Source organism: Bombus pascuorum, chromosome 3 (genome assembly GCF_905332965.1).
Source record: "Bombus pascuorum chromosome 3, iyBomPasc1.1, whole genome shotgun sequence".
In the NCBI taxonomy this organism is placed as follows: domain Eukaryota; kingdom Metazoa; phylum Arthropoda; class Insecta; order Hymenoptera; family Apidae; genus Bombus; species Bombus pascuorum.
This window is the reverse complement of record NC_083490.1, coordinates 4,945,539-4,959,882: the sequence shown is the minus strand read 5'-3', so window position 1 is coordinate 4,959,882 and position 14,344 is coordinate 4,945,539. Positions and strand designations below refer to the sequence as shown.

The 14,344-nt window shown below is 39.9% G+C and overlaps 1 protein-coding gene across 2 annotated transcripts in view; it reads right to left on the bottom strand.

Moving 5' to 3' along the window:
- Positions 1-14,344, bottom strand: part of LOC132905608 (uncharacterized) — a 52,587-nt gene extending 38,243 nt beyond the window's left edge. For both annotated transcript variants that reach the window (XM_060957083.1, XM_060957084.1), the window contains exon 1: positions 13,970-14,344. In XM_060957083.1, coding sequence (XP_060813066.1) covers positions 13,970-14,090 — 121 coding nt within the window. In that variant the 5' untranslated portion in view covers positions 14,091-14,344. The remainder of the gene's footprint in view (positions 1-13,969) is intronic.

Sequence of the window (14,344 nt, the reverse complement as noted above, 5' to 3'; positions counted from 1 at the left end):
GTTTTCCTTACCGCGAGTAAATATTCCTGGCGGCCTCGCAAGGATCAGAAGAATCGAAAGCGAAAAGAAGGGGCTGAGGAACAATCGTTCAACCCCGGGCATAACCGGCGAGAACGAATCTCGCGTTTTATCGAATATCGATCAGATTTCTTCGTCGTTGTTGTTTCTGCGGCTGGTCCCGCGTTTGATTTTCTTTCCCCGCGACCCGCCGTTTGCGGAAGATTCGGTACGAATGAGAAATCAGAATAACGGGAGAGGAGAAGCGGTTTGTTTAAAGGGTAGAGGGAAATCAAGTATTTCGCCCGATGTTTGCGGGCAAACACGATCCGCCTATCCTTTATGCAAACCGCGCTTTCTCGAATTATTTTGCAGAGACCATTGCACACGCGTGTACGCAAGCTGCGGAATATTATATGCCCCGACGAAAAACACGAGAGAGGCGCGTTTTCATCGAAATCGCGGACCAAATGCGTGTATGAAATGATGCCATTGAATAAGATAACGGGAATTAAGAATTCTTGGTGCCACCGCTTATAAAAGTCAAGAATCTTTCGAGTTAATAATCGTCCGAGACATCTTTCTTTTAATAACAGCGAAATAAATTTTGAATATCCAATTGACTGTATTATACAAAAATCAATAATAGTTCGATATATATATTAGGTCGTCCGAAAAGTTTCTTTCTTTTTATAAGGAAATAATGGATACGCATTTTCCGCTTTATATTATTTTATCGAATTACGTATGATCCATTTTGTTCTATCAAAATAAAGATCACAACGTTCGACGGTTTAGGTTTCATGTTTGCATAAAGATACATCGTTGTAAAAGACGTGTCTGTAAAAGAAAGACAATTTCCCGAAAACCTAATGTATCAAGCTATAACAGCTTCTAACCCTTGAAACATTGCAAATATAAGAAACATTAAACAGAGAAACATTTTTATACAGAACTTGTATCTTGCCAGGGAAAATAATTGCCGATGTAATAAACAATTTGTAACATCATTTGACGAAAAAACAGAGTGCGGCCATCGTTTAAATTTCAAGCTCCCAAAATTGACGATCGAAAGTGGTGTTAAATGAAAGCGGTGCCGACGATTTAATGGAGCATAATTTTCACGAATAGAAAACTATAAATTGGTGGATCGGAACCGGTAGATCATCGCGGAATATTTCAAACGCGTTCGCCAGTTTCTCTGTCCACACTTCGCTTCCCACGTTCCCCACTTGGTTGCCCCTTGTTCTTGTTGACTCAGGTCAGCCTTAAGGTCTTTGAAATTATACGACCGCCATACGGCGAACATCTCGTGACTATTCACCAAGTGTGTAACCACCTCGCCGCCGAGCAAGCAAGAATTCCGCTCACGGACGGACAGTTGGATCGTTTGATCGGCAGAAATGTTACGTAATATACCTCTCCGGCTGCCCAGGCTCGAGATCCTCTCCTCTCGTTCGAGTATGCCGGCGCGGCGTCGCTTTCGACGAAACTGGTCCCACGACTTTCGCGAACGTTTGGATAACAGTTCGACTGTGATCGTGTTTCCTCCCGAATATCTCTAAACTTTGCGACTTTTTTACATTCTCTGGAGAGATTTGTTTATATCCTCTAAAGGATATCGCTATTATCGTACACAAACCACGCTTAGTATAGTTAGGATAGGCATAAACGGACGTCGCACTCGCGAAATTAAGTCGACGCTTGTTGCGAAGAAAAATAAACTATAGCGTACGTTTCGGAGATTTTATTGAAAACCTGTTTTAGCGGAACTAACGTTTGATGTTAGGATTCTGGTAAGTTTATGAGCGGCAGTGTAACGCGTGTAATTATACGAGAAAGCAGTCAAGTAATTTAAGAGTGTATTTTTAATAGCAGGTAATGTTAGACTTTTTGCCTTGAATTTGAATATTAAAAATATGTAGGACACTTTTCATGAAATTAACTTTGACTTTTATTGACATTAAAGTACTGTCATACGGAACATACGGTATAAATTCGAAATTTTTATCTAAAAGGAAGATACGAATCGGATAAAGAAATAACTTGAGAAATTGGAATATTCTGCAATGATTCTCTGGTTTGGAAGGATTAGAAAATCGAGAAGGACAACAATGACCCAGTGTAGACAGATCCTTCATACCGAGGTGTGCTCGCCGAGCCACGTTTCGTGAATACCAAATTAACGCCTAGTTAACTTCCGACGAAGAAAGTCGTTTGCATGTTGCACACGAACTACCTTCTCGCGTGCGTGCAATTTCATGCCGGCCAACAACGGTTATGACTTCATTCCGTCCTCTGAATCTCGATTTCGAAATTCGTAAGTATCTCTATATTCGCTAATTAACTGCCTTGATAAAGGATTTTGAAATAGCGTCAAACGTCCTTTATAATACATTACATTCTTAATGGAAGCAACTATTTTGAGCGTGTAAAGAAGAGCTTCAAGATTTCTACTGTTTTAATTTTCGATCTTGCAATCTTTAACGAAGCACCCGTTTTTGGTATTAAACAAAGACCTAAGATTTTCAACGCGTCCATTCTTTTTGATTTTCCAAGACAAGGAACGTTTTTAATGGCTGAAATATTTCCCTTGGTTAAATTTAACACCAATATGTCCAGTGTTCCCAATTTCTTTGTCTTTTTTAAGAGAAATTGACACTATTAGCGCAGCGATCGTTTTAAACGTGCAAATAGAACTGAAATATGCGCGATACTTGCAATTTTTAGCTTTCGAAAAGGCATTGAGAATCGTGTCAGTAAGCTAAGTGCTTGTCTAAATAGCGAAACTCTCGAGCAGAACAAAGGCTTCCTCGGCGAGCAACTAATTTTCAAGGAATCGACCGAGTGGAATCGATCCTTTGACGATCGTAAGAGTGACTCGCAATTAAACGCAATGCAAATCTTTTCCTAAACGTTCTTAACAGAGTCTTGTACAGCCACGAAGAAGCTCTTCACCGAACCGAGACAAGAACGTCGAAAGGAAACAAACGGCCGCAATAATCGCAATTGTCCCAATTTTTTAATCACCCGAAGCCAGAGATGATTTCTTTGACCAGTCGAACGAGACATTTAGCTTCGTCTTTGAGCGAAATAGAAATCCAACGAACGATGAATAAGAACGCTTTCTTATTCGATCTTTCGCGATGGTCGTTATGGCCTAGGAAGAGCGACTAATCGAAGATGGATAATTAAGTCGCCATCGACTTTATCGCGGATTCAGAGAGATCCTTTGATCTAAAGTGCGTTGTTAGAGCCGATCGAATCACGTTGAAGATCACGTTGCGAATGCTGATCGTAATCGAATAAATGTTTGCCGTGTCTTGGAATTTATACGTTTGCGTAATATATTACGAAGAGAAGAGAAATAAGAAGATTAGAGTAATCGCTTTTATACACAGAAGTAATCATGTTTGCACGATTAACGAATTGTTAATTGAAAGTAAATAATTGATCTATAGTTATAGGGGAAGATTATTAAGGAGGAACAGATTTGGAATCACGTAACTTGTGATGGGATGGAAACAATATGTGATCGAAATAATAAAAAATAAAAGGTCGCTCGTTATTTAATCGTTAAACGCTTGAAACCACTAAAACAAGGTAGATAAATTTCCAATCCATCAGAGATGAAGAACAACCGTGCGATTCGATCATTGTCATACGCCAAGAAGGCGAACGGATTTAATTGATTCACCGACCGATTCGTCAACGAGCTCGACGGCATTTTAATCGCGGCCGTCTTCGATGAAACCCGACAGATTTATAAATAGTCCGCCTGCGTTTTCGCGTTCTTCGAACGAATTTTAAAGAAGCCGGTCGCCGCTTTAGTATACATCGCACTAATTAGATTGGTTAGACCGCTTCGACTCTACATGCTATATTGCGGCAAAAGAGAGGGATTCGCGCGAAAACAAGGAGAAAAACGGTCGGTTTCACGATTCGATCGATCCAAAGTCCGATCAGGTATGAACGAGCGTTCGTTTTACGAATTTTCATAGAACACGTTCGAATTTCGCGTCGATGTCACTGGTCATATTTCCTTCGTCCTTACTCTTATTCTTTGATCGTCTATGGGTACCTGAACCAGGAGCTAAATTATTGTTGCGACCACTTTATATGTTATGGAGGACTGTATATTGATATTGCGAGTGATTTATTAAATTACAGAAGGATTTTCCGTTACCTACATATTCGAACGTGTGTCATACGCGTCATTTCTACGCTTGTACGTATATATATGTAGAATTACGAATATTTGTATGTACATGGACGTGGATTTACGATGTTGTTCACAATAAACGTGTTAATTACGCTAAAATACAGCTAATTACGTATCCTGTCATATTCACGATATAAAATAAATACCTACAATTCCAAATACAAGCTAAAGCCCTGCAACTAAATTATTATCGATAGCGATTTGTCGAATTAGAGAAAGGCTAGCGAAAAGTAATGGCTTTGTTGTTTTTTGAACAGGAAGGAAGAAAAGAAAGGGTGAAACGATTAATCGCCGAACAGAGTAGAAATCGATTCGAATGTTTCTTAAGTTAGCACGAAGTTTGAGTAATCGAATTGAGGGCAGCTTTTAAGTGGTTTCGATGGCGAGAATTAATGGTCGATATTGTTGAAATACGATTACGAATACAAAACACGTATCTCCGAGCGATCGATTCTAGTTTTTTGATAAATAATAGACTGCTGACTGGTATTTATGCAAATTTGTATCAGTATAATTAATTGCGAGGTATAGTTCGAGTAATCCTACATAATATCCTAATTTTTTATTATCCCAGCTTTCTTTAAGCATAGTAATTACTTAAGAACTTTTTTCTAAGGAATCGCACGATTACTTATTAGCGCAGAACATATCCAAAAATGATTAAAATAACAAAATTACATCTGTATTAGGAAATAAATCAGTAACAGATCCGACCAAAATTGTTCAGAATGAAATAATCGTCGCTGAGAAAACGAATACACTGGCACGTTTCGCGGCTACATGCGATTATGCGATTCGCTAAAATTCGTAATATGTTCCGCCGGTATTAATTATTATATTAATTATCAATATATCGGGACGGCCGTCACACGCGCCGGCAAATTTATAATTAAATGTATTCTGGACGGCAGCGGGATTGAACCGTCCCCTGTTCCGAATTAATTTTCAACGTCGAAACGCCTAACTTGTCACGTAAACGGCCTCCGGTCCAGGGCCATTCGATCGTGCGCAATTAACATGATCAAAGCTTTATGAATCACTAAACGAGACTTGTCCAACGTTCTCGCAGTACATCGTGTGTGCTTTTGTCGCGATCGATCGTTTCTGTGAATCGCTTCTGAAATTACCAGCGCAACCCTCTTTTCAATCGTAATCGGTCGTAACCTCGACAGATTTTTTGTCAAATATAATAATCAAATCTAGTCAAGTCTACTAAAGTCTATTTAATAAATTCAGCAATAAAAATTATTGAAGTAGCTTCAAGAAAAACTCTACATCTCTATTTATATATATCCGTGACCTGGAGACTGCTATTACGCAGAAACATTCTAAATAAGGAGCAGTGCATATTATTGTACCCTTGAGTATGCATTATGTTTTGGGTTGCTAAGTTTAGGAACAAAAGGATTAATAAACAAATTTCTATTTATGTTCCCTGTAGCCGCTAACCCAAGCTATAAGCTTAACTTTTTTGGTAATGTCCTTTTGCTATAAATATACGAACGCGCTTCCTATCATTCTATTGTCTAGTAACACAAAGAGAGCAAGGATCCGAATCAGCATAAAGTTATACTTGTACATTATACTTACACCTTTAATTATTTCTCGTTCTTCGATCAGTCAACCTCGACCTTAACAAAAATGAAACATCGAACAAAGCCGGAGGATAATTTCTCTTCAAAATCTTGCGTTTATCCAATGCAAAAATTTCGAATTGCAAATCCAATCCGCAGTGGTAAATTACAAATTTTTATTGATATCAGGAAATTTGCGAAATTCGACAGTGCGGAAGTTTAAGTTATTTGCGATCAAAATCATTGACAAGATTTAATCGACTAAAATTTTAGTTGTGCCTTCTCTAACTACGTTGCGAAAAGTATAATTTAAAAGGATAATACTTCGGCGTTTCGTAATAATCAATTAAAAGCGACGAAAACTTGATCCCGTTTTACGAGTTCATCGTCCTTGCCGATAGATTTGATCGACGAAATCATGCGTCACGATGACTGTACCTAATCTATCTTCCCTACCTATCAAATTCTTTATCGAAGTCTGCCGATTAAAAGACCAAGCATCTACACGAAGATATCTGGAAAGAAAGGATGAGTGTACACGTCAGAAAAAGCAGGGCAAGATTCTCAGCCGATCGCGGAGGTAAACATGCCATCCGACCATCAGCTGGCATTTAGTCAGAGGAGCGACAAGAACCGAGCTCATTCACGATTACGACGTGCAGCTTAGCCGTGAACACAGAGAGACACGACGGATACTTTGTACTAGTTTTTCCAGGCCGGCCCTCCACTAGCTGGCATTATTATGTGTTCTCGGTACGGGTAATTAGCCTGGACGCAGTAGCGTGTACGTGTATATACCGGGTGACCATGGAGCACCAGGAAATCGTCGACCTACCACTCACTGCAACACGTTCGCTGCAACTTTCACGCTTCCCTCGTCTTTCCCTCCTTCTTTCTTTCTTTATTCGTCTCTTTTTTTCCTCTTTGGGTTTTTTCAGGCGATTCGCTGTTTGTACGGTCGATATAGAATGGCAAATGCCGCTGGAATGGCATTTGCTTTGTGATTTTCACAGGTGATTTTATTTGAAGGTTGGACGCAAGATTGACGATCTTCGAGACTCGAGAAGTTCGTCTTAGAGCGTGACAAATAAAATCGAACGTGTTGAGTTGAAAAATTGAGAATTCGATCGGCAGGAATTGTTGGAGTATATATTGATGTTGGTGTTAATTGAGGAATTAAAATAATCAGCAACATTGGTCAGGGTTTAGTTCAAATTAGGTTGCAAGCAGTATCTCAAAACATTAAATTTAATAATTAAAAGTTCGCGAATGGACTTAGCGGAATACCGCAGTGTAAACGAATCAAGGGATGCCCTGGTAGGAATTACACGACGTAGAACTGGATTTCCATCGTAAATTAAGAATATGTAAACATCGATGGAAGCTTAAATATATTAATGAGAATTAAAGATAAATGTTGAAATTTGGAATGTATCTGCTGATGAAATTTTAAACGTATTAAATTATTGAAACTCGCATAATAAATCGTATGTAAAAATGTATCTATGTTCGCGCGTGTAGATGAATAAATCATTGAAGCAACAAAACTTTACAATAAATTATTTCGAAATTCCTAAGACCAAGATTACAACAAATATACAAAATTCGTCGAGACGCAAATAAGCAATTGAATTTAGAAAATCGTTCGAAAGAAACCGATACAGCACTTCACACGGAGAGTCGCGTTTATAATTTTCTTCGTTTCAATTAGGTTTCGAAGATTCATTCCGGTTAGACGAGTTAACAATGAAGCAGCGTGGAAGCTCGCCAAAAGCTGGCAAGATGACAGAATCGAAATGGCGTAAGAACGACGCGGCCAGTATGTTCGATTAAAACTTAATCTGGCATGAATGGAATCGATACAGAGAACCGCGGAAAGATCAGAGGCCTCCGTCTCCTATTCGATATTTGCCCTCGTGTGCAGCTGCGAAACCGGCCACGCCACTTTTATTTTATGAAAATGAACATTTCCATTCCATCCGTGGCCGATCGCAATGTCAAAGACGACCATGACGGCCGCGGAAAGTGAAAAGAATACCTTTCAAACTATTAACCACGGTTAAAACCCGTTCGAAAGTGTATTAATTGGTCGTTACAAGGGGACCAAGGACGCCATTTATTCCCCTTCCTGTCTCCCCACCTGCGTTTTCATGGAATGCGTGGACGATACACGAACGAAGCACAGGAAAAGGATGTCGAGAGTTAAGAACGAAAATTATTCTTGCGGTTTTCGATGCGGTTTCATCAGAAACTTTGATTTTACAAATTGTGAAGAAACTAAATAATCGATATTAGGTACGCTTTTTGAATTTTTACAACAACGTACACATAAAAATAAAATTCTACGTTATAAGTCAGACAAAACCCGATCAATTAAATTTAAGTTGACGGGAGTAAGAAAAAATATATGAACAGAACATTGAATTCTATCCTCGCGAGTTAAATACATTTGGTCAGAGGAAACTTCGGAATAGAAAAAAATTAATCACCAAAGAAACTTGGACCCTTGGAGGGAAAGCGAGAATAAACATAAGGAAACGTAGAATTGGAGAAAACAGCGAATCGCCTTTCTTCTGCACCGACGTTACTTTCTTTACTTAATTCTCCCTCTCAAAACTTTCCTGCTTTTAACCAAAATCTCGCCCATCAAGTTAGCGCCAAGTTAACCCGACAGTAGCGTTTCTTATCGTCATCGCGACGGTATTTACGTGCAAAAGCTCGACCAAGCTATTTTCTGAGGACTCTTGTTCCCCGTGGAACCAGCAAAGGGAGACAGTTCATCGAGGTCGAGTGTCGATTCGAGGGTAGAAAAACCGGGTCGAGTAAGATCGAAACGACCGCGAACTTCGTTCGAACGCGTTATATTATGCGACAGACTTTGCGGAGTGGCATCGGGACGCAAGAAGCGTCGTCCAGCTTGGCTGCATTACGGGCCAGAAGTGGCTCTATCAGGACGAAGAACCGTAACAAGGAGAGTCCCGCGGGCGCGTTAATTAAGCTAGAAAGCTCGTTTTCGACCTTGTCTATCCGGGCTTGGCCAACTCGAAAATTCTCTGTTCATCGTGGTCTAAGAATAGCGATCTTGTTCCGAGATATTCGAGAGAATATCCCTGTTATTCGTGAGACATTTACTTTGTTTTCGATAAGAAAGATGTTTCGCGATTGGGGATGAATTTATTTCATATTTAAGAAACTCGAGGTAGTTTTTTAAAACGACCGATCAGAGAAAATTGGTAAAAATTATCAGCTTTGCTGGTAAATAGGTTCCTTTGCAATGTTTTTAATTTCCAAAAATTGAAAGTATTTTTTTATGTTTGAGGTAATAGAAAATTAATAATCTATTAATCGAGTTTTTGAATAATTCGTATGGAAAAGGTAAACATAAATTTGCATGATTAAGAGAGCCGAATGAAAATTTTGTTGCTCTTAATGTTGAGCGTAGGAGACGAAAATAACGATAAAAATTAAATTGAAGATACTGGAAGCGGAAAAGTAGGAGAAGAATTTCAATTTGACTTCTCATAAAGCCAAAACCTGATAGCAACGTTGCAAGTATGTACCATTGATACTAAATAGAGCATACAAATCGAAAGGAAGATTGATGGAAAAGCTAAGATCAATGAATAACGGAGGCGAGCATCAGCCACGATACACGACCTTCCTCTCATAATTATCCTAAACGTAGGTCGATATAATTTATCTCGCGACGTCTTTCCTATTAAAACTTTGGCCACTTGCATGAAGGATGTCAGGAGATGAAGAAAACTGCTGAACCGAGACCGATCCGAGTAGAGAAACTCGACTTTAAAAGCTGAAATCCTAGTTTACATAGATTTACGCGCTCCGTTAATAAATCTACGGAAAAACGCATATCTCGATGATTATTAATCAATCGGTATGTTGATAATCCTACAAAATGTAAGAGGACTTATACACAAAGAATATATGTATAAACGAGTAAAATGACAGACATAAGAAGAATAACTGTGCGAATGAATAAAAGAAACGAATATATCAAGCAATAAAGGAACACGTGTATAAGAACAAATATACGAAAAAAGAAAGAAGAAGAAACGTACGAGCAAATAAAAATACACGTTAGAAAAACATACAATTTCATTTCGTTGGTATATCCTAAATTTCTTACCGTGAGCCTCGTCGTACAAAATGCTAAACGGATTAAAATTTCTTTTCCAATAAATAAATAAACTTTCCAATAAATAAATAAGTCTCCGAATAAAACTGTTGATATTCTTATGGCTGGTAGCGTGTGTACCTATCCCAATTGAGAATTTCGTGCTCGTAAGATCTCAATCTCAGAATCAATGACAGCCTGGCCAACCAAGTTAAAAACTAACCGGTGTGAAACATCCGGCGGAATCTTCGCTGGATCCGGCGATATATCTCGCGTGAGCCAGATGTTTGGCTGCATACGCCACCTCCAATAAACCGGGATAGTTCCATATCGGTGGACGGCAGCGTATCCGGCATTTGGCACGGAATCATTCTAAAATAGGAAGAGACCGGGAGTAGGAGAGTAGAGGAGAGGACTGGGAAGATCTGGTACAGTTTTACAGCGAGAATGATATATAGATCCAGGCCTGATTCGGACGTACCATGTAAGATTCATTCGCCAAGAATCGGCTGATCGTTCGGATAGGAACAGAAGAGAATCACTTAGCCCATCGTCGAGGGAACGGGACACACGAGATCCAATTCGAGTAAGGGCGGATTCACGAGTAAAGGGGAGAGAGAGAGAGAGATAGGGGAGAGGGGAAAAGAGAGGACGTCGCGAGAGATAATGGACGTCGGAGAAAAACCGGTGAAATCTCGCGAAAGATCGAGTGGACGAGTACCGTGAACGACGCGCGGATTTCGTGCGTGATGAGTGACGGCTAAAAAACAGAAAGAAAAAGAGGGAGAAAAAACGTGGTTCACAGTTGGGTGGAGAATATGTCTTCGAGTTTGTTAATGCTCGTGCTCCGATGGCTGGATCGTTTTAGGACAAAATATTTGTAGAATAATTGGCGCAAGGGTCGATCGTACAAATAAGCGTGATATCGATTTTGAAAATCGCACGACAATTTTCCCTAAGAGTAATATCACAGAAGCGACTGTTACGGAAATAACGCTGAAGTCGACGATTACGGAAATGAAAGATTCTGTAACGGGTGTACTGGAAATGATGATAAACAGCACGAGGTAACGATACAATTATTTCACGACGCAGGTTTATTTAAAAAAATAGGACGTAATGTTTGTTTTTTAAATATTAGAAAAATGAAACGAGTTCTAATTGGACTGATAGGAATCAGTCTTAATTTAGTATATTCTTGTCCATCCACCTCGAGCGATGGAACGAGCAAATTTTAAGGTTTCGACGAACGTAGACGGAAATATATGGTGGAAATTGTTGTGGAAGGACCTTTCGAAGGAATTAGAGGAATGAAAGGTCTTGCGATGTTTGTGGCTTCTTGCGATGGTACACATAGATAGGTGTCGTACGATGGAACAGGATGGACAGCTGTCGGATTCGACGTCGCAGCGTTTCAGGAACCGATATGCATCAGCTCGGAGACGATGGAACGTGGAGTATTTGATGCGATACTAGATCATTTCGTTAGATAGTTAAACGTAGATTCTTTCGCTAAATGCTCTCAAGATACCATCTTTATGTGAGCGACTGTACTAACGGAAATGAAATTATTAAACTCGGAAACTCTGGCGACTGATAGTACTTATCAAAAACGTGTAACATGCTCTGTTTAACTGACAAATAAACTAGTACACGACAACTAAGTACACGAACTTTGATACTACATTGGTATTAAAAAAATTGGAAAAATCTCAAATACCATAGAGAATATTTAGCAAATTTCTCTTAAAATCAGTCACCGTATCAACATCCAATAATTGACTCGACCAAACAATAATTTGACTCGATAATTTACAAAATTCCCTCGTTGTTCTGGATATTCCATTGCGGCGAGCCAACAGAGTCCTGAATGCACCAGAAGACATAACGCTTTCTAGAGCATACAGAGCGGCTTGAAATAATATATTTCCGCAGAAGTTTGAGACGCGCGGGCGCGAACGCGAGGCTCGTTGCGAGACAATAATTCCGCGTCCCGGAAGGGGACGAACGCGACACGAGCGAAACAGCTAAAGTTCTTAGACATTTACAGCGGCCGTATAACGCCGAAAGCGTGCGGTCTGCTAAGGTACGTAAACTCCTGTTGGCCTCCTGACTTGGTCCTATCGTTGAGCCAACTATTCTTGGACATTCGCGACGCTTAACTGCACACGGTGCCCTTAGTTGAACATTCAAACGACGATTCCCCTGGATCGTTAGCCGAGGATCGAAAGTTGGAGAAGCAAACGAGAAACGATCGTAAAGTTCTACCTGAGATCGAGTAACGCGCGTTCGGTTTTCGATTCGATAATAGAAAAGAGAGAAGAAGGAAATGGCGTAATTTGCATCGACCACGCGAATCGGTCTAAATACGTTTCCATTAATTAACCAGTTCGCTCTTTCAAGCTTTAAAAGCGAAGGTTTTAATTGATACAAAACAGTTTCTGGAGATACTTCGTTTCCCCGAAGTAACGCTTGATTTCACGTATTAAAATTTGAAGTACAAGCGAAAAGAATCGTCAGTTCCAACTGCAGATCGAATCTTTGTTGGTATCGTGTGTTTAAAAAATACCATCGAGAAGCTGGTACGAGTACCTAAACATACTAATTTCCGCAATAAATAACTCGTAACTTTTATATACAAACTGGTCCCAAATTTTGTTAATATAATTGTGACAGTGGTATATCGTTACGACGCTAACCAAATTTCAAAACATTTTATATGACACATGCGATATAGAAATAAAAGTTTTTTATGATAAATGGCCAAATACTTTTGTATGTCAGCGTAATCTCTCTGGAGCCTTTAGTTCCAAAGCGCACAAAATAATCTCTATCGTACGAAGGAACTTCCGTTTGCCAGATTAGATACAAAGATCAACTGGATCACCCTATCTGGCCAGGTAGTCGGTCCTCGCGCCGAAAAGGACAAACGGATCGTGTTGTCCGAACCTCGAAAAAATCCGGAACACGATCGATCACGACGTATATGATCGATCGATCGACCCGCGGATGGATTCTGGTAACGTAATCGTGTCGGTGCGTTAACCCTGATCCGCAGGAATTGCGCAACGAACGATCCACGTATCGAACAATGGCGTGTTTCGAGTGCTCCCACGACGAACGACGTGGGAAAACGCGTATACACGCGTGCTTTCGTTTCTGACATCTGCAGATGATACACCGGTTAGAGAGACTTTCTTTCACCAAGAGTCGATCGATATAGCGACCAACAATAGCGTTTCGTTGTTCTTCGTCCCTCTTCTGCTCTTTCTCTTTTTCGCCGGTCTGATCGTCAGCGATAAACTCTAAACCGTAATGAACGGGTTACGCGTACGAGGAAGTATTACTTCCCTCGTTACAGATCAGCCGCGTTTTAATCAATCCCTCGACGCAGCGAAGTACGGTTCGCCAAAATGGAACGAAGGTGATATCCGAGAAGCGTTCTTTGCTTATCGTATGTTGAGTGGAGTGTTCGGTTCGAATACAACCGAATTTTATACGACAATCGAGTTACTTGGAAATCGAACTTCCATCAATTTTGTTTTCTGGATACAATTAGGAAAAGGACATTTCGTCTAGGATTTCGATAGGATTCGTGAAGAATGTAATGGAAAAAATGTAATAAAAGTAGTAATTTTTTGTTATATTCATTAAGAACATAAAAGCACTTTTCCATTTTTCAATATTTTAAAAATGATAGATTCTATATTTTGCATGGAGAAAGACGATCGTATTTCCTTCGTTATCAAACTTGCTACTATGTCATACAAAGATAATTAATGGATGGTGATAAAGCTGTAACGCGCGAGTTCTACAATTTCATCGATAAAATTACTACGATTCCCTAACAACCTTAAATAAAACTAATCGAAAAAACGAACACTCGTTCGATTAATCTTACGCAAAACGATTTATTAACGCTATTAAATTTGCGCTGCTTGTGACTCGTAAAAGTTCACCGGTAATAAGATTGTCTTTAGTAACTTTAACCAAACTTAATTTAGAAAAAAAAAAAGAAAAAGGAAAATAGAAACTACTCACCAGGTTTGATCTGCTGAGGTTTGGCCCTGGCCCATGAGGTGTGAAGCATGAAAAGCAGCAGGAAGGCGAGGATTGCTCCCAAGCTGGCCAGGCTCATCCTGTTCTTTCTGCTAGCCGACATCCACCCACGAAAGTAGACTTTCCAACGATTTCCACGATACTACGATTCGATGTCGATCGATCGAAACCGAGCAAACGTAGGGAAGCACGTTATTGACTGGACTACTGATCGACCTCGACTTTACCTGAAGTCGTACACCACGACGAGGACGAGGACGTGGATGAGATAAGCGTGCAACTCTCGAAGGAGGAGAGAACTGGCCTCTGTAGAGCGGCTACGAGACCAGGCGAGGATCGAGTGAGTGAGGATGGACT